Below are 24171 nucleotides of genomic sequence, written 5' to 3'. Positions count from 1 at the left end.
TTTTTACTCTAATGTCACTGATTGCAATAAATCTTAAGAAGAAAGGAGAATATATTTACGCGATATTCGTTGATTTTAAGAAGGCTTTTGATAGCGTTAATCATGCTTTATTGTGGGATAAGCTCTTTAAAATAGGAGTCAGTGGGCAAATTATAAGGGTAGTTAAATGCATTTATGATAATGCAGTAATGTTCATCAATTTAGAACAGAAACTATCGTATGAAATTGCAATCTCCTCTGGCTTATTGCAAGGGGAGAGTCTTAGTCTTAGGCCTTTACTCTTATTCCTAGCAGACATATTCTCTTTTTACCAGGAAAACGAAGCAAAAAGTATTAAACTTACGCCGTTTACCCAGGTCAATGTGCTTCTGCTTGCCGATAGTTGGTGGTATTTAATGCTTGGCACGATGCACATAAAAATCTAAAGCTTTTAGACCAATATTGTTCTAATAATAACTTAAAAATAAATACTGAAAAAACAAAGTCACCGAGAATGAAAAAGCTCAAAACGTTGTTGCTGAGGGTAGAATACACAAAATACTTAATACTATTTGGTTGTTCCTTTTTCTGCAAATGGGAAATTTAAAATTGTCACGAACTTCTTTTTTGCATAAGGCGACAGTTGCTAGCGCTAAGGTAAAAATGATATTAGTAAAGAGTAAATTCAATTGCTGGGCAACTAAAGTGACTTTGCTGGATGCGCTTGTAATAACAGCAACAACTTTGAATTGTTCCGAAGTTTGGGCGCTAAGATATTTGGATTCTTTGGAAACAACACAAAGTAAATTTTCAAAACATTTATTTCATTGGCCTCGACACACGCCTCACTATTTGTTGAGGTTGAAGACTGGTAGTGCTCTGTCAAGTTTCCAAGTTCTTATAAGGGCTGTTCATTACTGGAGTAAGCTACTTTCTCTTCCAGAAGATCGGCTGCCAAAGCAATGTTTTTTAGCGCTCCTTGGATTACAGAGATCAGTTTAATAAGTAATTCAATTTGGTAACGATTGTAAGATCCTGGGCGGAAGCATTAGATGACCCTCATTTATTCCGTAAATTGGATGTTAATTATTTTGAGATGAACAAAAGGAATATTATAGATAAATTAAAAAACTATTCACTTAGAGCCATATTAACCGAGTACTAAATTCAAATTTTAGTTGCATCTATAGACCTACAGTAGACTTAAATTATTACCAGCCTCAGTCTTATTTGCAGTGCCACCTTAATATTAATAAGTCGAGAGTTGTTGGCCACTTAGGCTTGCAGGCAATAACATATTAAAACTATTTTTTAACTGTTCCGCCTTTAATTTAATGTCAGACCCAAATTACCCGCTTTGTCAAAAACTAATTGTTGATCCCTTACATCATTTGCTTTTATAATTCTATTTCGAGTAATTCTATTTCACGCCAAAAAAAAAGTGTAGAAAACTACTTTTTTTCTGCAACCATGTCGGGAAGTTCTCATTACTCAATTAAAATCAGCTGTGTAATGCCCAACTTCCCACACTAGTGGGGAAAAATTCCCATTAGTGTCACTTTCCGCACTAGTGTGTGGAAAAACTTTATTGTGCTTCCTAGATATAAGAAGTTTTGTTATTAACATAAATATTTTCTGTAAAACTTTAATAAGCTTATTTAACGTAACTAAATAATTAAAAAACGAATATTAAAAAATAAAATAAAAATTGAAAGGAATATAGAAATAAAAATAATACTTTAATAAATAATTAGATATTTTTAATTATAACAGTTAAAAAGGATATAGTGTTACCTTATAGAAATTTAAAATGGATTCTTGCGATTCCTGTTTAGAAAACACTCCATCAATAAAAGAAACAGCAGAAAATGTAATAAGTAATGTGAATACGTAAGTAATGTAAATAATGTAATATAACAATAAATGTTTATAATAAATAAATTACTTTTTGTAGACTGTAAAAATGAAATTTTTAATTTTTTTAGTTAATAAATCTAATGGTTGCAGAAAAAATATAATATTTAACTCGAGTGTCAAGTATTTTCCTCACACTCGGCAATTTGCACTTGCACTCGCCTCGCTTCGCTCGCTCGTGCGTGCAAACCCTGCCTCGCGTGAGGAAAAGTACTACTTTCCACACTTGTTAAATAAATAACTATATACTTGCCGTCAATAAAACAAAATAACAAATATCTGCTGAACATTGACAGAGTTGAGAAATTAAACACTTTGTATTTGTTTATTGTAGATTCTAAATATACGATTAAAACGGCTAAATCATTATAATAACAGAATATAATATTCAGATTCTGAAATACCATACAATTTATGCTCTGTAGATTTATTTTGAGATTGTTCTTTTAGTAGGTATCACATAGTAGGTAGATTGTTTTTCTTTTATTTTGATAAGTGCCCTTTTTTATTTGAGTTTCTGGTTTTATTCTTCTTTATTTTCTTGTTTTTCGGTGCCAGACTCAAATATTCGACAAGATTTTTCTCTAGAAATAAAATATGTGTCTATGTCTACGTTTTATAAGTCTTTAAGTGTATTTTAATAAATTACATTTAACTTTTAATACTACACTGAAACGACAAGACGTGAACAGACGCTACAAGCTACTTACTAGGCTACTTGACCGCAGATCCAAACTCGACTTGAATTACAAACTGACAATTTACAAGACACTGTTAAGACTCATATGGACATACGGAGCAGAAGTGTGGGGCTCAACCAAACCCTCTAACTCCAAACGCCTACAGACACTACAGTCAAAAATCCTACGGAAAATACTGAATGCTCCATACTACATTTCTAACCTTACCATACACACTGACCTTCACATCCCTTTTGTCTCTGATCTAATAAAGTCTCGCTACCGCAAATTTCACAGCCTCCTAGCTCTCCATCATCCTAATTCTCTTGTCCAACAACTCTCCTCTCCTCACCTTCCAGACAATCCTCCTCGTCGATTGAAGCGGAAGTGGCCTAGATATCTATTGTGATTAAATCATTGTGAAAGAGTTTCACCAACGGGTGATTGCTCTAACCATGACGTTACAAGTGAACTGAACCAGTAAGATCAAATTTACTTGATGCAACTTTTAATAAAAAGCATTATTCAATCATTCGATTATTTTTGAATATTTAAGAACTAATCTTGTGTAATTTTGAGTGGATTATTAACTTGTTTCTTAAAATTACCAGGTTCAGAACCAAACTGCTACCCAGTTTCAATTTCTGTGAAGATGCGGTACTTTCTCAGCCGAAGGAAGAGTGACTTGGGTAGTCGATTGGAAAAGCTAAATGTAGTAAGTTTATTTTTCAGGGGAATTTAAAACTGCAAAAACTTACATCCGGTAAATAGGATGAGGGCAAAAGATGAGTGCGATATTGGAGCAGCTCCTCCCAGATATTTATAAGTTCTGAGGGATAAGAAATACACAGTGAATGAGATGAAGGTATTTACAAGTAGAGTTGGATTATTTGATAAGAATATAGACAGAGAAGAAAAGGGAAAGAAGTAGAAACAGCACTGTGGTAGATGGAGAATAACCAGGGTAGGGAAGGTTAAAGGGATGCTCTTTAATGCTTCTGACAAACAATTGATGGGAAATCATAGCCTTCAGACTGACCGTCTTCTACAGTGCAGTAAACTAAATAAATACTCGCGAGAAAATTCACTGTGGATATTACAAAGGCCAAGACAAACAGCAAAAGGACAAGAATATGTGCAAGGCTTCATTCTTTGGGGACAGTATCGTAAACAACAGTATAACACCATGTACAACATGACCACTGACGTCTCAATTGGACCAGAATCTTACGGGAGTAGTAGATGATGGCGATGTAGAGAATGACACGCACTCTAGTGTTTGTTTTGTTTTTTTTTTTTACAACTGTAAGAGCCTTGCTGCGCTGAGAACTGAACAGCTGACCAACTTCGTTAAGAGCAGGAAACACAGCCATCCTGAATAGGTCTTTTTAGGACTGTGATATTACTCTGAAATGAAGGTAGCTCTTTATAAATCCCTCGAGGATAAAAGGCCTACATACTATTGTAAAATTCACAAATTGTGACATTATTTTCAGCTTCTATAAATGAACTAATGCTTAAGTTTTTGTAATAGTTAAAAAAAAAGAAAAAAATTTTGTTATTGTTTTTAACCGAAGTTTCTTTGGTTTTCAACAAATTGAAACAACAAGAACAATAGATTTACTCATTTGTCTTATATTTGTATCCATATCTTTTATTTTAACATTAGATTTATTTCCATTGGGGGAAAATGATTCGGCGCAATATTTTATATATATCTGTCAAGTGAATGGGTGCACACTCTAGCGGAGAGAGAACTATATATCAAACATTACGTGCTGTCATCAACTGTCTATTGTAAATTATGATACGAGAAGAATTCCAAATATAAAGCGATCTTTTACAAGTCATTATTGCCTAATATTAAGCTTTCTATGTGTAAATACGTACAGAGATCTTATAGTTGCAAACATACATTTTATCTGTATATGTAGACATTTTTGTGGTTGCATGTAGTTGAGTTCGGATACATATGATAATGGCGATGTAATTTCAACAAAATGAGGATTAATTTGACTTTATTTTAAAGGAAATACTATTCTTGAGCTCAATTTATGGCTACCTAAATGATGTAGTAAGCTTCAATGATTTCAACTTCATTTTGGACATGATCTGGTTAATAAATACCACTCTCAATTTTTTATTAAATTTATAAATGACGTGCAATGAAGCTCACGGCCTTCGGTACCATAGAAACAGCTGAACTTCCTATTGGTTGAAAAATGTATCGATAAATATTTTAATTAATACAAAATTATACCTCAAATCTAAATTCTTATCAATATTTTATAATAAACCCCTGTTATAATGCCTAATGATGATAGTACTTATTTAGACGGGAAATATCGATATATTTAAGAGGATTTTCGCTTTTAATTTATTTTCATTATTGCTACACGTTATAAGAGGTTTTTAGACTCAGGTTACATTAATCCTATTAAATGAATTCTTTGAAATATCTCGTTGGAATTTTATTTTCGATAAAGTATTAATATGTATTATGTAGAGAGCATGTAAATGGACCAATTATGATTTATTTTCTAATTCTAATTTTTTTTTTTTTTTTTTTTGGCGCATCGACGTCTGTGGCCATTAGCGCCTGCTACACATTTTCTTTTCTTATTCAAAGGCCACTAGAGCTAGGAAGGTACCCTATTGTCCTATCAGGCTGCCACACACATATCTTGCTCAGCAAGGCAGGGTGGAGCCTAGGCAAACGGAAGCAGACCGCGCTCCCCTCTTACATCATCAGTCTAGCCGACGAGGGGGAATGCGGTTTCGCCGATGGTACCATCCCTTATGTTCACAAGTTGACATTTTCTAAAATTCATGCATTTAAAAGTACTTTGGGTTTTGCTTTAACAATTATAAACATGTGTGTAAGACTTATATAGTAGTATATGACATATGTAACAACGACTTAATCTAGTTCATGTATATAGTCTATCCTAAGGAGGCTATTTCGTAGAATCTAACTCAAGTGTGCAGTACTTTTAACAAATGTTCCTGCACACTCGAAAAGTGTCCTAATCCTAAATGAATTTAAACCTAAGGGGGGTTGAAATACTTTTATAAATTTCTTTCAACCCCGGATTAAAAGCCTAAATCTAACAGTCATACCAACATTCTTGCAATAAATACACGTACACTGATAAAATCATTCATGCTAATAAATACGTTCACGCTAATAAATACATTCACGCCTATAAATACATTTACATCAATAGCAATCTCGCAAATAAATACTTTCACGCCAATAAATACACTCACGCTATTAAAAACAATATACTACTCATTCACACAAGGGGAAAGTACTCGATATTCCTTTCCCCTTTATAAGAACTAAACTATAAACTAACCTAATCTATATCTAAATTTTATCATAATAATTTATATTTTTTAAGAAATCAAATAGCCTCCTTACATAAGGAGAACCCTCTTGGAGAATTGCGCGCTGGTCATGTGGCAGGCCTGCTCTTTCTCTTTGGCTACGCAGTGCCTGACACCCTTCCAACACGTGCGACACTGTCAGCCTTTCTCGGCATCGTGGGCACCTCGGCCTTCTTTCGGCAATAAGGAGGTACCCATGTGTCACACGTGTATGCCCAATCCTTAGCCTCGTTAAAATTACTGATTCATGCCGCGGGTAGTTCTCGACTTTAGCATTTCGCACACATGGTTTAAATTCTTTAAGTTTTCCATCAATATTATCCCACTGACTTTGCCACTTTCTATTTATAATATTTTTCATATATATTTGTAAGTCAGTGGGCCGAACAAGGATGGTATGGTTAGTTTGTGTAGAGGCTGCTCGTTTTGCAGCCTCGTCCGCCCTTTCGTTTCCGGACACGCCAATGTGGCCCGGCACCCAGGCGAACACCACCCTTCGACCATGTGTGCTTAGCTCGGACAATAAATAGTGTATTTTCATGACCATTGGGTCTGTCGAGAATCTATCCCGGAGAGCCATTATTGCACTTAAGGAGTCGGTAAGTATTAATGCTTTTGTGCAATAATTTCTTTTAATGAACTCTATGGCCTGGCAAATAGCATAAATCTCAGCCGTGTACACGGTCGCGTAATGCGGGAGTGTCCAACTGAGGGTGACTCCCTCCGTGTACAAGGCACTTCCAACTCCGTCGTTTACCTTCGAGCCGTCTGTAAAGATCGGTCGGAAGTCATAATAAAAGTTTAAAAGTTCTAGAAGTCTTTGTCTGTAAACGACGGGTGGTGTTTCTTCTTTTTTAAATATTGCCAGGTCCATGCGGACGCATGCGGAAGGTAATGTCCATGGTGGGGAAGGCGAGAAGCCCCAATCCATCACCGAACACAATTGCACTCCTTCCGTGTCTAAGAGCTCTTTGGCCCGAACCCCGAGTGGGCGCGTCCGCGAGCGTTGTCTTCTAAATTCATCTTCATGTGGGCTCTCAAATATGGTAGGAAACAAAGTATGAAAACGTTTTCCCCATATTCCGGCAATGTAGGTCAGGGTGAGCAGTTCTCTCCTCAGCTGAGGAGGATGCATCCCTGACTCCACATAGAGGCTTTGCAAAGGACTAGTCCGGAAGGCGCCTGTGAATAATCTAATTCCTTCGTTGTAAATTCTATCTAATAGTTTCAGGCGAGACTTGCGCGCAGAACTATACACTGGGGCTCCATATTCTAACTTGGAACGGGTTAAGGAAATAAAAATACTCTTCAAGATTTCCCGCTCCGTCCCCCATTTGTATCTTCCAAGGAACTTCAATAAATCGAGGGTTCTCCTTGCTTTAGTGCTAATGTAATCAATGTGATCCTGCCAGGTCAACCTACTATCAAATACGAGGCCCAGGAAACGGACACTTTCTTTACAGCGGATCGGTGTGCCATCTAGTACCAGTGTTGGAGGATTGCAGTTCCGTCTTAGGCGACAAAAATGAAGGCACACGGTCTTAGTTTTAGAAAATTTAAATCCGTTCCTAGATGCCACTTCAGCCACTCTCTCTACAGCCTGCTGTAGGGTTTCCCCGACCTCATCGATATCTCTACCTGATAAATAAATAGCGAGGTCGTCAACATATAAGGATACTTGTAGTGGGTCACCTACAACTTCAGCAAGGCTGTTTACCGCTATCGTGAACAACGTAACGCTCAATACCGACCCCTGAGGTATGCCATTTTGTAGTTCGTGTGGGTCCGAAAGGACCGACCCCAGTCGCACTCGGAACCTTCGCAGTTCTAAGAAGCTACGGAGGAACCTCGGCAATCTCCCTCTCAGTCCCCACTCGTGACACTTCCGCAGAATCGCATATCTCCACGTCGTATCATAGGCCTTCTCGAGATCGAAGAACACGGCCAGCACGTGTTCTCTACGCATAAAAGCGTTTTGCACATAGATCTCGAGGCGGCTCATCTGATCCAACGTGGAACGATATCTGCGAAATCCCGCCTGAAACTGGCTGTAAAGTCCTCTCGTTTCTAACAGATACACTAGTCTATAATTAATTATAGACTCAAGGACCTTACTTAAGCAGGTGGTCAACGAAATAGGTCTGTAACTGGAGGGGTTACTAGGGTTTTTTCCTTCCTTTGGGATCGGTATAATAATAGCGTCCCGCCAACCATCAGGGTATTGGCCGGTATCCCATATGCTGTTATACAATTGGAGAAGGCCTACCTTCCCATTTATGTCCATATTTCTGATCATTGCATATGGGATCCCATCCACTCCTGGGGCAGAGTCTTTACATTTCTGTAAGGCATTGTCTAATTCGTGAATGGTTAGCGGTTCATTGTATGTTTCATTGATAGCGGCATCAAAATCGAGTGGCTGTTGCTCCACGTCACCTTTTCGCCGGAGGAATTCCGCCGAATAGCTCCCCGAGCCAGACACTTGAGAAAAATGCCTGGCCAAGGCCTCAGCGACCTCTTCTGCCTCGGTGACGACGACATCATTTATTTTTAAGACTGGTATCGACGGGGTTTTATGTCCACCAGAGAGGGCTCTTATCTTACTCCACACCTCTTTCAACGTCGATGTTGAGGAGATTTTTGACAAGTAGGAGGTGAGGGTTTCCTTTTTTTCCTTTCTAATTATACGCCTCTCCCTGGCTCTTAATCTTTTGAAGTTTATAAGATATTCCTCCGTCGGATGCCTTTTGAATCTGTTTAAGGCCCGCTTTTTTGCTGCATTAGCTGCCCGACATTCCGAAGTCCACCAGGGGACAGGGGGTCTAGTGACCTTCCCGCCCACCCTAGGAATAGTGGAGCCAGCTGCAAGAGTCAACCCTTTAGTAAACAAATTTGTATCAAGGTTGACATCCCCTGTAAGGGGTGGTATCAACACTTTGGCAGCATAAGCAGACCAATTTGCTCTTTTGATGTCGTATCTCCAGGGCATAACGTATTCTGACCTGGAGATGGAGCTTGCTACTAATATTGGAAAATGATCACTGTGGTATAATTCTTCTAGTGTGGTCCATTCAAGTCGAACTGCAATTGTGGGAGTTGCCACACTCAGGTCAATTGCACTGAATCCTCCTGAGTGTGCATTGAAATGAGTTGCTTCACCACTGTTGAGGAGCATCAGGTTAGCGTTGTCTATAATCTCCTCAAGAGCTCTACCTTGAGCGTCAGTTCTGACGGAACCCCACCAGGTGCTGTGACTATTAAAGTCACCCATTAGCAGCACCGGTGCAGGGAGTTGCGAGAGTAGATTCTCCAGGTCACCTCTTCGCCAATAGATATCTGGTAGGTAAATACTAACTAAAGTGACCTGCAGTGGTGTAGCTAGGCGCACGGCAACGGCTTGTAAATTAGTTTGAAGTGGTAGCCGCCTGCTGGAGATATTTTCCCTTACACAGACGGCGACTCCGCCATGCGCCCTCCCACCGGGGGCTGGTTGCACTTCTTTACTGTAAACAGTGTACCCAGGGATTCGTATGATTTGTCCTGGGCGAATCTTGGTCTCTTGGAGGCACAACCCGAATGGTTTGTGTTCTCCTACGATTCTGCGCAAACCTTCCATGTTGTTTATGAAACCCCGCATGTTCCATTGAAGAATGGACTCACACATTTAAATATTATTAGTAACCTGACCTGGCAGAAATATTCTATTAACTAAGGATAGACTATATACAATAAAAGCAATACATTTGATAAAAATCTTAAGATAATACATGTTAAAATATTTTGTAGATAAATACCGAATTGGAAGAGCTATATACTTCATTTTGCCGACTCGTAGTCAGTGCCACAATCGTCCCCAGTTTTACCCCTGGGCAAACCCTTTTTCTTTCTTCTTGGAAGGAGGGAAGAGGTGCTTTCACCACCTTCCGATTCTGAAGCATCCATGTCTGTCCCTATTAATTCTCTTTGTTGTTTTAGAGAGCTAACAACAAGCTGAGAGGACGCTTGTTGCTCTAATGTTTTAGTTTTCCCCCTTGTCTTTAAAGGGGGTGGCAAAGAGGATTTTGATATTTTCTTTTTGGGGGATCGTTTTGGTGGATTTACCACCTTCCACTCCCCATCAGAGGGACTCATTTTTTCTGGTGGGAGTGATCCTACCTTTGCATCATTCCTGCTAGGGCGTTTTGGATTGGTGGTGGGATTGCTCCCACCTTTGAAGAGTCCCTCCCCACAAATGGGGAGAGCCTCTGAGGTGGTGGGATTTCTCCCACCTTGATAATAGAATCTTTTAAGGTCGAGGAAGGGCCATTTATTTGGACTCCTCGGGTCTTTGCAGGGGTTACAATTGAGTGTGGCACTGATACGGGTGCCCTCATCTTTTCTGCATAGGATATTTCTTTTGTCGCATACGATTTGCTTTCCACTAATGCCCTAGCTTCAAGGTAGGGTAAGTTTTGCAAAGTCTTTACTTTTTGTATTTCTTTTTCCTTTGCTAAAGTTGGGCACCCCGATGATCTGGCATTATGTTCTCCGCCACAGTTCACGCATGTAATTGGTGGTGTGCAATCTCCTTCGTGAATAGATTTACCACAAATGCACACCGGTTCTGCAGCCTTACATCTCATAGCAGTGTGACCAAACTTTTGGCATTTAAAGCACCTCATTGGCGAGGGTATGTATGGACGCACTTTTAATTTATAGAAGGCTGCATCTACCATCTGCGGCGGTTGAGGACGATCGAAAGTGAGGACCAGAGAGGCGGTATCCACTAGGGATCCTTCTTGCCTCCTCTTTATTCTCCTCACTTCTATAACTCCTTGGTCGGCTAGGCCTTCTTTTATGTCCTCTATACTACTATTGAGAAAGTCCCGGCAAGTTATCACACCTTGCGATGTATTTAAACGTTTATGGGGACCAGCTTCCAATTCGGTATCCATATATTTTTGTAGGTTCAAGATAGCTCTAACTTGGTTGCGGTTATCCGCTTCAATACATATTGAACCATCGTTAAGTTTTCTGATACTCTTAGTCTTACCCAAAGTACTTTTAATAAACTTGTGAAGCTTAAAGGAACATTCGTTTGAAAATGTTCCTTCCTTCTTTTTCAAAACAAAAAATCTTCCCCAGTTGTCTTCATCTAAATTAATAAATTTAAAAAATGATTCACTTACCTTCCTGTGGCCACCCTTGGCTTTCTTCCTTGGCGGGGAAGAAGGGCTATAGGGTTGCAGTGTAATCTGCTCCCTAGAAGTCGATGTTCCTAAATCAGTGTCCATGTCCATGCCGAGTTTTCCGCCAGTTGTATCCATTGTAGGGAGTTGAGGGTTAAGGAGTTGGAGATTATTGGTAGTAGGAACGGTAAGGATTTGGGACGATGTAGGTAAGAGGAAAGGATTGGGATTCGTGGGGTGAAGGGAGGTAGTTGGTGGGCTAGGCCCGAAAAAGGTTGGTTGATTCTCCATAGCAATCAACGAAGATTCATCAGGGCGCGTGATCCCGCCTCCACGGACGCTCAATTGGATCCGGTTACTATCCGGATGGATCATCGCACCCCAACATAGACCGGTGCCGCGGAAGACAACGTTCCGGTACCAGGTACCGACCCGTGCCCCCGCGACCCCCTTCCTACCCCTAGGAACCTGTCTGAGACAGTGTTCCCTAGCCGATTTCCTGAAGTAGGGGTATCCTCCAGGTGGAGCTCTTGGGTGAAGCCGAGGCCAAAGACATGTGTTGGGATAAGAAGCCCGCAGGTCAACGTCTCCCTCAATGCCCAGGATCCTCTTTTCCACCCTAGCCCCAAAGCCTCGCCACGTCTAATTCTAATTAATTTAATTATTGGATTCGGTTGTTTAGATTTTAAAATAAACTTCGAGTGAATTTCTCGCAGTAAACAACTTACTAATAATCTTATTATGAACACAGTTTATCATGGAAATTCCACACGTGCTACTGGGAAAAGGAAGACCAACTTGTAGAAAAACAAGGAGATGAGCTTAATGATTCCATTTCAAAAGGAGATTGAATAAATTTTCAAGTAAAGTAAAAAATACCTGCCTTTAGAAAATCAAATAAACCAACATTCGTTCATTACTAGCATCATACCATGGGGCATACCATCGATAGGATTTACGATATATCGAATTTCTGTTGTAGTTTCTGCATTGTCAGTTATGATGATATGAATTTGAAAGAGGTTTATAAGATGGAAAAATCTATCTTATGACAGATTTTTTGGGCTGTGAGAAAATTTGGTTCGAAGGAATAAGGATATGTGGTTGTAAGAACCAAGTTACCCATTGTGATTGATGTCCAAATTGTTGGGACGCTGTGAGTTTTGGGTGTTTAGGGTTTTGGCCAGTTGTGCACAACCTGTAACCCACTAGTATATTCCCATCGGCACGATTGAAACGTGATTTCATTATTTCTTCTGTCAATTAGTGATGCGATCATAATACATTTAATGGCAATTACGTCTACACTACTCGTATTTATCCGTGCTGGTTAATTTGTTAGATTGTCAATGCGATTATTGATCGTTACTGTGGTCCTTTACGAGCATCTTTCAGATATCCGGTACGATTTCATGCTGGCCATTATGTAGCAAAAGATAAGTTTACATAATGGAGCTCATACTCAGGTCTTTTCTTGAAGAGTTTTTGAGAAGGAAGAATCAATTGAACTATGACTGGATGGGTCGAGTAAAGATCAGGTTTTAAGGTAACTGGTCTCATCTAAGCTCTTCCGAAGAGTTGAGGAACTTTAAACTTGGTAACCTGATGCAATTTTTTTTCTCTCTTAAAACCGACTATCTTTAAAACCTTTTCTTTTCATTAGTATCACCAACAGACTTACTCTTGCAGCAGACAGACTAAAAAAATTCTGCAGTAAGTAGAAAATTAAAATTAACCTCGACAAGACTAACGCTATACTCTTCACTAAACGCAGACCCTCTCTTAACCGACAAATCAGACAATAATATTCTCATTCCGTGGTCTACCCACGTTAAATACTTAGGCCTAACTTTAGACAACAAACTGACTTTCACTACGCACGTTCAGGGACAAAGTAAACGCAGGCAAACTGGACTAAACGACTATTATTTCCTTTACTCTCACTGGTGACCAACAAACTCCTCCTCTACGAAGTAGTCATTAGGCCCGATGTTACTCTACACCTGCTCCGCCTGGAGCCTGGACTTGTAGTAGCAACATCAAGAAACTTCAGATAACGCAAAACAAATTTCTGAGACTCGCAACAGACTCTCCACGACGTTCTAGAATTGACTCACGCCACGGAGACTGCGTCCATTATCTTCATCCTATATCCAAAATCGTCTGCTCAAGATCCTTTCCATCCTAGACTGCCATCCCAATCCACTCTGCCGCGACATAGCCTCCTACAGATCCTTCAATAACATACAGACACAAAAGACTAAAACAGATACTCTTCTAACTCTACACTAGCTGCAAGTTTTTCCTCTCCTTTTTCCCTGCATTCCTATCCTGCTCACTTAACCTTTCTCGTTCCTCTCTTGTTATGAAGGTTAAATTATTGAACACTATACTTCATTATTTATTTTATGAATATATTTATTTAAATAAATATTCATTCATTTTCATTAGTACTCTTATAGTTCCAACACTTTCATTTTAAACTTCTGCCCGGAAAACTGATATCTTGGAGATTCCTAGAAGCCGCAACTTTGAGCTTAACTAAAAAGAATAACCTTGAACAATTTTCTGTACTGCCTCTCAAAAGTATCTAGCGGAAAATAAAAACTATGCTAGAATTACTATAGTGTTTTAAGTTCTCTGAGTTTCTGGAACAAATATTACCCAATAGTTTTTTATTTCAAACATTTCTCTTGAAAGATTATTAGTGGAAATCTCGGAGCTTTGGGAGTTTGTACAGGTCTGATAAGGGACGAGAAAGGAGATAAAGACCAGAGGGCTCCCAAGCAAATTTAAATCCAATTTTTGTTTTAATTTCCTTAATCTCTTTTTTTGGGCAATATTCCACCAAAATGGAATTACGACGAAATGGTATTATTATATTTTATTCTATTTAATCTAGTGTGACCCGGTTCGGTAAAGTTCATTGAGAAATAAAATGCTGGTTAGATTTGCTGATTTCGCAAGTCCTTCCCAAAGAAATAATGATTAGGGATAATAATGCGACTATTGTCTGCTCTCTTTTTGTTGACTGGGCATTCGAGGCTTATCCGCTTTGCTGACCGTCTGTGAGCGATTCGATTCCTTTCTCTTCTTCTGCGTTCTTTTATTGCTGAATCGGAAACTACTAGGAGCGGGTTCTTGAATTTTGTAATAGAGTTATTTGTTGAAATATCTCGTAAGTCAGAAAAAGATACATTTATCGTTTAGTAACATACAATTGGAGTTGTAAGTTTGCCCTTCCTCCTGGGTAAGAGGTAAAACTGCATCCTGGGGGGGACAGAACTCAGAGCCATAGTGAAGGCAATCTGTCTAGGAGAAGGAAAACTCTGAATTAAAACCAAGGGTAGGTCGGGCTCGGAAAGGTGTGGTGAAACCAGCCGACCTAGGAGAGGGAAACTCCGAAATCAAATGACCTGGTCCTCCAGGTTGGGGGTTGAGCGTAGGGTTGACAGCCCTGCCTCGAAAAAAATTACTATTGTTGAGAAGACTATAAGTAATATATCGGATGTGAAAAAGGTACGACATAGGCGAGGACATGGCAATTACAACTGGTTAGCTACATGGAACGTGCGAAGTTTGGGGAAACCAGGAGCCCTCAAAACGCTAAGAGAGGAACTGGATAAATATGGGATAGAGATTGCAGCGCTTCAGGAGATCAGATGGGGAAAAGAGGGAACATTCAGAGCAGGCAATCACACAATTTTTTATGGTAGTAGTAAGAAAGGGAATTTCGGAACGGGATTTATTATTAGCAATAAAATGAAAGCAGCTATCTTGAATTTTAATAATATTAATGAAAGAATCTCCACTCTTAGAATTAAATCAAAATTCTTTAATATATCGCTTATAAATGCGCATGCTCCGACGGAAGATAAAGAGGAGGAGCTGAAGGATCTATTCTATGGAGAACTGGAGGCGGTATATGACAGACTGCCAGCTAATGATGTGAAAATAGTCCTGGGGGATCTAAATGCTAAGTTGGGTAAGGAGGAATGTTACAGGCCCTTTTTAGGAAAATATAGTTTACATGAGGAGAGCAATGATAACGGCTGTAGACTGATTGATTTTGCAATATCCAAGAATATGATAGTAAGCAGCACACAATTTCCTCATAAACAAATTCACAAGGAAACTTGGAGATCTCCGGAGGGACTTACAAAGAATCAGATCGACCATGTGTTGATAGATGGTAGACATGCCTCGGACATACTAGACGTAAGAAGCTGTAGAGGGGCCGATTGCGATTCCGACCATAACCTGGTACGCATTAAGTATAAGCAACGAATATCCTTGTTTAGGAAACGGGCAGAAAGGAAGGTGGAGAGGTGGAATCTCGACAAGTTAAAGATGGATTTAGACTGCCGACAGTTGTATGAAGAGGAAGTGGAAAAGAATTTACGAAATGCCACCACCATATCCCAGGAAATAGATGTGAACGAGGAATGGGGAATGATTAAGCAGGCAATTAATAAGGCAGTGGAGACTACAGTAGGTAAGAAAGGAAAAGCTCAGAGAAGTGAGTGGTTCGATCAGGAATGTAAAGAAAAAATAGAGGAAAGAAACAAAGCTAGATTAGACATGATTGCCAAAACTACTAGATCCGCTACAGAGAAATATAGGATAAAGCGCAGAGAAGCCGGAAAAATATGCAGGAAAAAGAAAAGAGTTTTTGAAAGAGAAAAGTTGAAGAGAATGGAAGAAGACGGTGAATGCGGAAGGATTAAAGAGTTTTATACTGCCATAAAGTTAGAGAAAAGAGGATTCCAGCCGGATATGGAGTTTTGTAGAGGAAAGAATGGAGAGTTGATAGGTGATGTAACGGAGGTAAGAAAGCGATGGGTGGATTATTTTGATGAGCTTCTGAATATGGGACATGAAGAGACAGTAAGAGATAGCATAGTAACGGAAAACGAGAGACAGGATAATGAAGACTATGTGGAGGTCCCGGAAAAAGAAGAGGTAGAGGAAATAATTGCAGAGCTGAAAAATAACAAGGCACCTGGGGAAGATGGAATATCTGCCGAAATGTTAAAATTTGGGAGTGAACTGTTAGGTGAGAAAATATTCCAATTAATTGCAGCTGTTTGGGAAAAAGAAAAGATGCCAGATGAGTGGTCCGTGGCAATTATATGCCCATTGTTTAAAAAAGGAGACCGGACCCTTTGCGAAAATTACAGAGGCATAGCAATGCTACCGGTTGTATATAAGGTAATGGCAAAGATAGTGGCAAAACGGCTAACACGTTTCGCAGATAGTATTTTGGGAGATTATCAGGCGGGCTTTCGTAGGAACCGCTCAACTATCGACCAAATATTTGCGTTAAGGTTGATGCACGAAAAATGTTACGAATATAATATAGATTTGCATCACCTGTTTATAGACTTTAAACAGGCATACGACAGTATATACAGGTCAAAAATGTATGAGACACTTCAGGAGTTTGGTATCCCCGATAAACTAATCAGGTTGGTGCGGATGTGCTTAAATAATTCGGCTGCAAGAGTGAGAGTACAAGGAGGTTTCTCGGACGTATTTAGTATCAGCAGAGGACTGAGGCAAGGGGATGTGTTGTCCACGATTTTATTCAACCTTACGTTGGAGAGAGTAATTCGCAGCGTTGATGTAAACCCAAATGGTACAATTTTTTCGAGGTCAATGCAGTATTTGGCGTACGCTGACGATGTGGTGCTGGTTTGCAGAACATTTAGAGCGTTAGAGGAAAGTTATGACCAGTTAGAAAAAGGTGCCAAAGCGGTGGGTTTACAGCTGAATTACGATAAAACGAAATATATGCTGTCCTCCAGATATGATAATAGATGTGGCAACCGACCCTCTGTAGTGGTAAATGGGATAAGTTTTGAGAATGTTAAATCCTTCAAATATTTGGGGGCCATATTTACACGGGAGCGAGAGGTTAAAACCGAGATAAAAGATAGGCTTGCTTCCGGAAATAAATGCTACTTTGCCCTAAATAGATTGTTAAAATCAACAGTTGTCTCTCGCAAGCATAAAATCAGAATTTATAAAACAGTTATACGTCCTGTTGTTACCTATGCATGTGAAACGTGGATTTTAAACAAAAGTGAATGTAATATGCTCCGAATATGGGAACGTAAAATTTTGCGGAGGATTTTCGGAGCAAAACAGATAAATGGTACATGGCAGATTAGGAAAAATTCTGAACTGCAGCAGCTGTACGCGTCACCGGATCTGGTAGGGGAAGTGAAGGGGAAAAGGCTGGACTGGGCAGGGCACGTTGTGAGAATGGTCAATGAGAGAAGTGTGCAGAAGCTGTTCTTGGGCCGACCCGAAGGCAGACGTAAGGTGGGCAGGCCGAGAAGAAGGTGGCAGGATGAGATAGAGGAGGATATGCGGCTACAGGGAGTAAGGAGATGGCGCCAAAAGGCGAGAGAGAGAGAGGAATGGAGGAAAATTACTGTAGAGGCCAGGGCTCTTCACGGGCTGTAGTGCTAAGAAAAAAAAAAAAAAAAAAAAAAAAAAAAAAAAAAAAAAAAAAAAAAAAAGTTTGCCCTTGAGTACAAAATATATCGAAAAGGAAGAATTTCTGGAAATTTCGAGGCAATTCAATAAAATGCAGAGACAAATGGTTCTATAGTTCTAATGTAGTGGAAATATCAAATAAATCTCGACCATTTCCTAAATTTTGACATAATCCTCTGATGTATTTATATAATTCTTCTATCTCCGTGCAATTCAGCTTTTTCAGTGAAACCCTCTATAATTTAGTTTAGTATAATTTGATTGCTGAGAAACTTAAAGAGGGTTTTTATGAACAAAATAAATAAAAAATATAGAAGAGTCAAGAATATAAAACTTTTTATTTCGACTAAGTGGCGACCCTACTGCAACTTATCGATTAAAATCTGTCAATCGACTACTCTAAAATATTCTCTTTTTTCTTTTACAGATTTTCTCAAAAATATCACATTCTATTTTCTTTAACACTAAACCTACTACGACCGGTCAATTGACCGTTTTTTAAATTTGGTTTAAATTTTCTAATTACAACGTTATCATACCGCCATTAAACTTCACGATTTTTCCTAAAACATGGCATGTATACAATTGTTTTTTTTAATTTTAGTAAATATTAACTTTCCTAATATTTGATTTTTGAGAAAAATATGTAGTCCGTCTTAACTACCGCGACCGGTCATTTGACCGGCTGAATATTTTCATTTTATTTTAGTATTTTATTTTATTTATTTATTTTTTGTAACAGAATTCTCTCGAAAACTCAATTTGATAATGAATTTATCGGATTATTGTTTGCATGTGGTGCATATGAGGCAAAAAATGTACGATATTGCCCTTTTCTATGGAACAAAAAATAAGGGCCAGCATTCTTGCATAGACGGAAACTATGAAGCTTATTCAAGTGGATCAAAGAAATCATCGTTTACAAACCGATAAATTTGATTTGATCTCTAAACTTTGGAACAAATTCGTAGAGAAAAGTCAAAACTGTTTCAACCAAGAGCATATATCTCTTCCAAGGACAATTGTTTCCCACAAATTCAAGATGCAGATTTACTCAGCACATGCCAAATAAACCGGACAAATTTCGTATCAAATTTTGGCTAGCGTTCGATGTAATAAAAGGCTTTCCGTATTTGGGAAAACTTGAAAGCAGAGAACATTCAGTTCCACTTGGGGAGTTTATCGCTCTGAAATTAGCAGAAATGTATACAGCTCGTGGAAGAAATACAACCGTGGACCATCTCCAGATGGTCTCAACAAATAGTTTTCAACATCCTACGAGTAGACTTAGCAGGGATAAATGCATGGATTTTGTATAAAAAAAAAAAAAACTAGTATAATATAAAAAAGTGAAACTTCAAAGTAAAACTTTGTATTACCGTTGCAAAAGCCTGACAAATATGTATTAGTATACGAACAACTGGTCGGAAAATAGTCAAAGAAGATACTGCAAAGGCAATTAGACTAAAAAGAAAGGAAGATGTAAGAAATGCGTATGCGGGAAGCCTATAATTATAAAAAATGATGCACTAAAGAGTAAAATCTACGAGATTTATTTTTAAACAAAAGAAACTATGCTTTTTCATAGTTAAATAATTATTATCTTCATTCTATAATAAGAAATTTTAAAGTCCGGTCATTTGACCGGTCACGGTAGGAATGCATAAATGTCGGTAGGTTTGGTGTTAAACTTGTACTCATGTTGCTCTAAAACCTTTTTTCTTGGGAGAAATTCAACCAAAGAGCCAAACTAAGAAAATGATGGGTAGACTTTCCTTTAAATTATTCCTTGAACTGGAACGTACGGTTTTCCTCACCAAGCTTGAAGGAAAGGCTCCAAAACTGGAAGTAATACTCTACCGAATTAATTTTTCACTCTTTTGATTAATTCCCCCAAAATGACTCCTTCGAAGTTTTTCCAAATTTTCTAAATACTATTCATTGATTTGAAAATTTACAACCGCAGAACACTAATGATGTCTCATTATAACTGGCTGTTTAAAAGAGTCATGGAAAATGTCAACCAATGGAGTCTCTCCAAAAGTAATATTCAGTCACTGACCATTAATTCCCTCAGGAAATAGTATCCTGAAGTTACAAAAAATATATATATACGAGGTGTGTTCAAAAAATAAGGTGAATTTTCATTTTTCTTAAAAAATATTTATTTATTCATCGATTTTTATTTTGTCTCCTTCAAAGTAGTCCCCCTCAGATATAATACATATGTGCCAGCGTTTTTTCCAATCCTCGGAACAGTTCTGATATGCACTTTTTGGTATGTCCTTGAGCTCTCTCAGCGATTCGGTTTTTATCTCCTCAATCGTCGCAAATCTCCGTCCTTTCATGGGTCTCTTCAATCATGGGAACAGGAAAAAGTCGCAGGGCGCCAAATCTGGTGAATACGGTGGCTGAGACATGATAATGTCATTCAACAATTCCTGAGCGATGCTCATGCGACGGTTTTTTTGATCAAAATTCAGCAATTTTGGAACGAACTTCGCTACTACACGCTTCATGCCCAAAATTTCCGAAAAAATTGCAGGACATGTGCCAACCGATATGCCGACAACCTCAGCAACTTCTCTAATTGTGATTCGACGATTCTTCTCAACATTTTCATCGGTTGTTGATGTGCTGGGGCGTCCAGGGCGAGCGTCGTCATTCACATCTTCTCGACCTTCTGTGAAAAGCTTGTACCACTTGTAAACATTTTTTTGACACAGAGTACTCTCACCGTACGCCACTCTCAACATTTCAAGTGTTTTTGAGCACTTAATTCCATTTTTTACACAAAATTTGATTCAAATTCGTTGATCCATTTTTTTCGACAGAAGAAAATCGCCGAAATCGCAAAACACTTGTCTTATTTATGCCTCTAACATACAAACTAAACATGCTATATAGCTACAACTTTGAAAATATGTTCGAGACAAGTGTACCAACATAAAAAAAAAAAGAATCGAAATTCAAATGTACGTAGCCCGCGAAATTTGAAAATTCACCTTATTTTTTGAACATACCTCGTATATAGTGACCTATATAAATATTGAGTTAAGAAGATCAAGAAAAAAAATATTGTGTTGATTAAAGATTCGTTTGATGTTAGTGCAACTGTCATCTTAGGATAAATTTAGAGAGCTTTTGCCAAATAGAAAGTACCTACAATAGATACGTGCCTTGAAAGCGAGATACTTTTTATGTGGGATTAGATGAAGCTGATAAACTAAACCCCCTTTAATGGGTGTTATTTATCGCGGTGAAGCTGCCATCTTGGGGCATTCAACTTGATTCAGTTTTATTATCTTTATGCTTTATATTTTATTATTATAAGTTTATTTAGGAAATGTTGCTAACTACTTAGTTGTGCTTTGTAAACTGCTTAAAGGGCCGAACAAATGAAGGAATGTTGCTATCCAATGAGATGGCGTATTGAAGCCATTATTACTGGGATATAGCTGGGACATTGTTGACTCCTCTCCCCTAGACATGATGTACGCAATATTTAATTCTACATTTTTATTTTTGAAACATCAATAGAATTCATAAGTTAAGAAAGAGAAATGGCGCCTTCTCATCCGGTTTTTATTATTATTTTGTTTAAAGCAACTTCGTGTAATAGGAAAATTACAGAATGAACCCTTTTATCCACCTTATCTTTTAAAAAGAAAAATCTGGTATAATAATTGTAAAACTACATCGAAGTAATTTTATTCATAATAACAAAATACATAATAAGCACACCCAAACAACCATTCTTAACAATGTTGCGTGTCAGCCATGATTAAGGTTTTCACGCTGGTTATGATAATAAATAAAATGCAAAGGTGAAAAGCACGCTGCGTGGAATTATTTGCAACAAGACTTTTTTAAAAAATAGGAAAAATATTAAGATAGATATATTTACTGTCACTTCTCGCTAGCACATGGCCAAGGTGAGACAGTTGTCTTGGTGGTTGGAAAATAAGAAAAGGCACAGAATTCGGTGGCCTCACCAATACCAACAAGTTGTCGTACGTATTTTACTCAGTCATATTTTGTGTAAATCCTAAGAAAATTTAGCATTTTTCACTTAGGAATATGTGTACTGAGGTTTTTTTTTTATGTTTTTTTGCCTTATTACGTAAGTTTGGACTATATGGTCCAAATAAATATTAAGGTTATGGAGTGTATTTAGGCACTGCAGCCTGAAACCTCCTTTTGTACAATTTGTATCTTTCTTTTAAATTGTAAATAAATTCCCATTTCAATTTCAACTCAGGAATATGAAACAATGTGTAAACTTTGGACATTGTAACTTTAAATTCTAATTAAATTTTGTTTTCTCCTTCCCCAACGATGTTTTTTAGTCAGATTTTTTTTTTTTTAGATTTAAAATGACGGGTCGGGACCCTATCCCCACGGCACCGCAGCCACAAGAGGCTTATTGTGCCTTCCCCTTAAGTCTAATAGGCGAAACCTCCCCTTCTAAAATGGTCGAGAGCTTTCCCTACTAGTTTCTTCTGCGCTACTATCTCCTTTGGCCTCAAAGTTCCAAAGATGTCGTAGCGCAGTCTCTCGATTGCAACGCAATCAAACAACAGGTGAGAGGCCGTTTCCTCCTCCTCCTAGCACAATCTGCACAACGGTTCCGAGCTAATAAACCCTACCTTGTGCAGGTGCTTTCTGAACCTTCCTTCTGTGAATAGGCCCGTAATCAGACAGAATCAGAATTTGTACAGTTAATCAATTGTAATGAGTGTAAATTGTTTAATTCGTTTTTCTCGTAAATTTTGAATATATATTTAAGACAGTACCTCGCGTTTTTATTACTTATCCCTTTATTAATATTCCAATCCTTGTAAAGTTAATGGTTTATTTTCCAAAAAGATCAAAGGTGGTACAAGTTCTGAATGGGAAAATTCCTTGATTACTGACTATTTGTAGAGCTCCTCCCGCTCATTGCCGTGCTCTGTTTGAATACTTTAAAGAGTACATATTAAAGAAATACTGGTATGAACACACCCATTTTTTTTTTACTTCAGTATTACATAATTTTTGTTGAAACTTACAATTTGCAGTAAAAAGAGGAATTACCAACAAACGAATGGTCTCATACGATTAGGGTGAACATATTTTTTGGGGAAAATAAAGAACATATTGAAGAAAATACAAAGATTACTTACAAAATTTAAAAGTTTATAACATTTATTACGAAAATAGTGCAATACAACAATGCAAAGTTAGAGGACAGAGCCGAGAAATAAAGGATGTATGGTCACCGCAGCTATGATAGATAACTATCGATCTCATGGTGGACTGCAAACATACTTCACCAAATTTGAGATGTTTTTATAACCAACTTGTGTGAAATAAAATTTTTATTAAATAAAAATCAAAAGTAAAACAAGAAATAAGGCCAATTTCAAATAATGCCCTGAACATGGCAGTCCATACCGTTCAGCGATCGTGAAGAGTTTTCTGTTTTTACTAAATTCCCCGCCAAAAAGAAATCATGAGAACCGTTAATTCCCCAATTAAGTACTTCATTTTCCTGGCAAAATTACTTTGACACTTTATTTTGCTTCCAAGCAGAAACGATAAACGACCATTTTCAGCTATAAGAAATCAAAAATAATTGGCCAACTTTTACTTAGGTAAAGATTGAATTAGAAGTAATTTGGAAAATAAATTTTCTTAGAATCCCTAATTGTGGAAATTTCTATTAGAATTTTCTTTCTCAAGAATTTTTTTTGTTTATTTGCCACTTTATATATTTCTCTGATGTCAGTAAAAGTAACTTTTTCTTTTTTAACAAAATTACCCTGGCGATCCTGTTTGTTTTTTCTAATTTCACCATCTTCCGCATTCCTGCAACTCTTCGCTTGCCGTCAATCCTCTTTATTTTGATCCTTCTCGCGCTATATTGCCATCACTTTGCTGACCGGGTTTCACTTATATCACTTGCTATGGCCGCAATCCTAGAGAGCAAGGTCTCTTAGAATCCTACGAATAATTCCAGACAATGTATGCAAAGTCATTGGCAGAAGTATTGTAGATGGCTCTTACATAAATGACAATGGCATATCTACAAGAGAGCGATTCATTTACAATTTATCAATTATTAACTAAACAAATTCGCTAGCTAACTTAAAAGCAACTGTATTTGAAATGAAAATAGGTTCCATTGTTTATAAACAATAAATTCTAGATTAGTGGAAAATATAGTGGAGTCGTAGCGATGCATACAGGTGCATATGCTAATATTGTGTTTATTGATGGATTGTGCGATGGTGATGCTCGTCACACATGACGAGAATGTCAACAGAGATTGCCAATAGATTGGCTACTTTCCCAGATGCTTCAAAATACAACAACAACAGCTACCAATTACAGTTAACTATTGGTAGGTATTATGTAGACAGGGTGAACCAGTAAGTAATGGCCATAGGCCTACTGTGTGTAGCACATCCTTATTTTAAGAAAGCCTACTTTAAAATTGACTACTGGTCCATCTAAAAGAGTTTTCAACGAATTAAACAACGTGATAAACTAAC

General features: G+C 38.0%; 2 protein-coding genes across 3 annotated transcripts in view; one reads left to right on the top strand and one right to left on the bottom strand.

The window, feature by feature from the left end:
- The window catches only part of LOC141449260 (glutamate receptor 1-like), a 950852-nt gene that overhangs the window by 914951 nt on the left and 11730 nt on the right, over positions 1–24171 (bottom strand). The gene's annotated exons all lie outside the window — the stretch shown is intronic.
- On the top strand, positions 14389–17646 carry LOC141449259 (uncharacterized). Its single transcript, XM_074118494.1, has one exon. The coding sequence runs from the start codon at positions 14543–14545 to the stop codon at positions 17600–17602; it is 3060 nt and encodes a 1019-aa protein (XP_073974595.1). The 5' UTR covers positions 14389–14542; the 3' UTR covers positions 17603–17646.

This window comes from Rhodnius prolixus, unplaced genomic scaffold (assembly GCF_049639745.1).
Source record: "Rhodnius prolixus isolate KJV_2025 unplaced genomic scaffold, Rpr scaffold_2, whole genome shotgun sequence".
Lineage (NCBI taxonomy): Eukaryota > Metazoa > Arthropoda > Insecta > Hemiptera > Reduviidae > Rhodnius > Rhodnius prolixus.
This window is presented reverse-complemented; position numbering and strand designations above follow the sequence as displayed.

Excerpts from the sequence above, each read along its gene's own strand:
- LOC141449259 (XM_074118494.1), top strand. The coding sequence starts at position 14,543 with ATGACCTGGTCCTCCAGGTTGGGGGTTGAGCGTAGGGTTGACAGCCCT.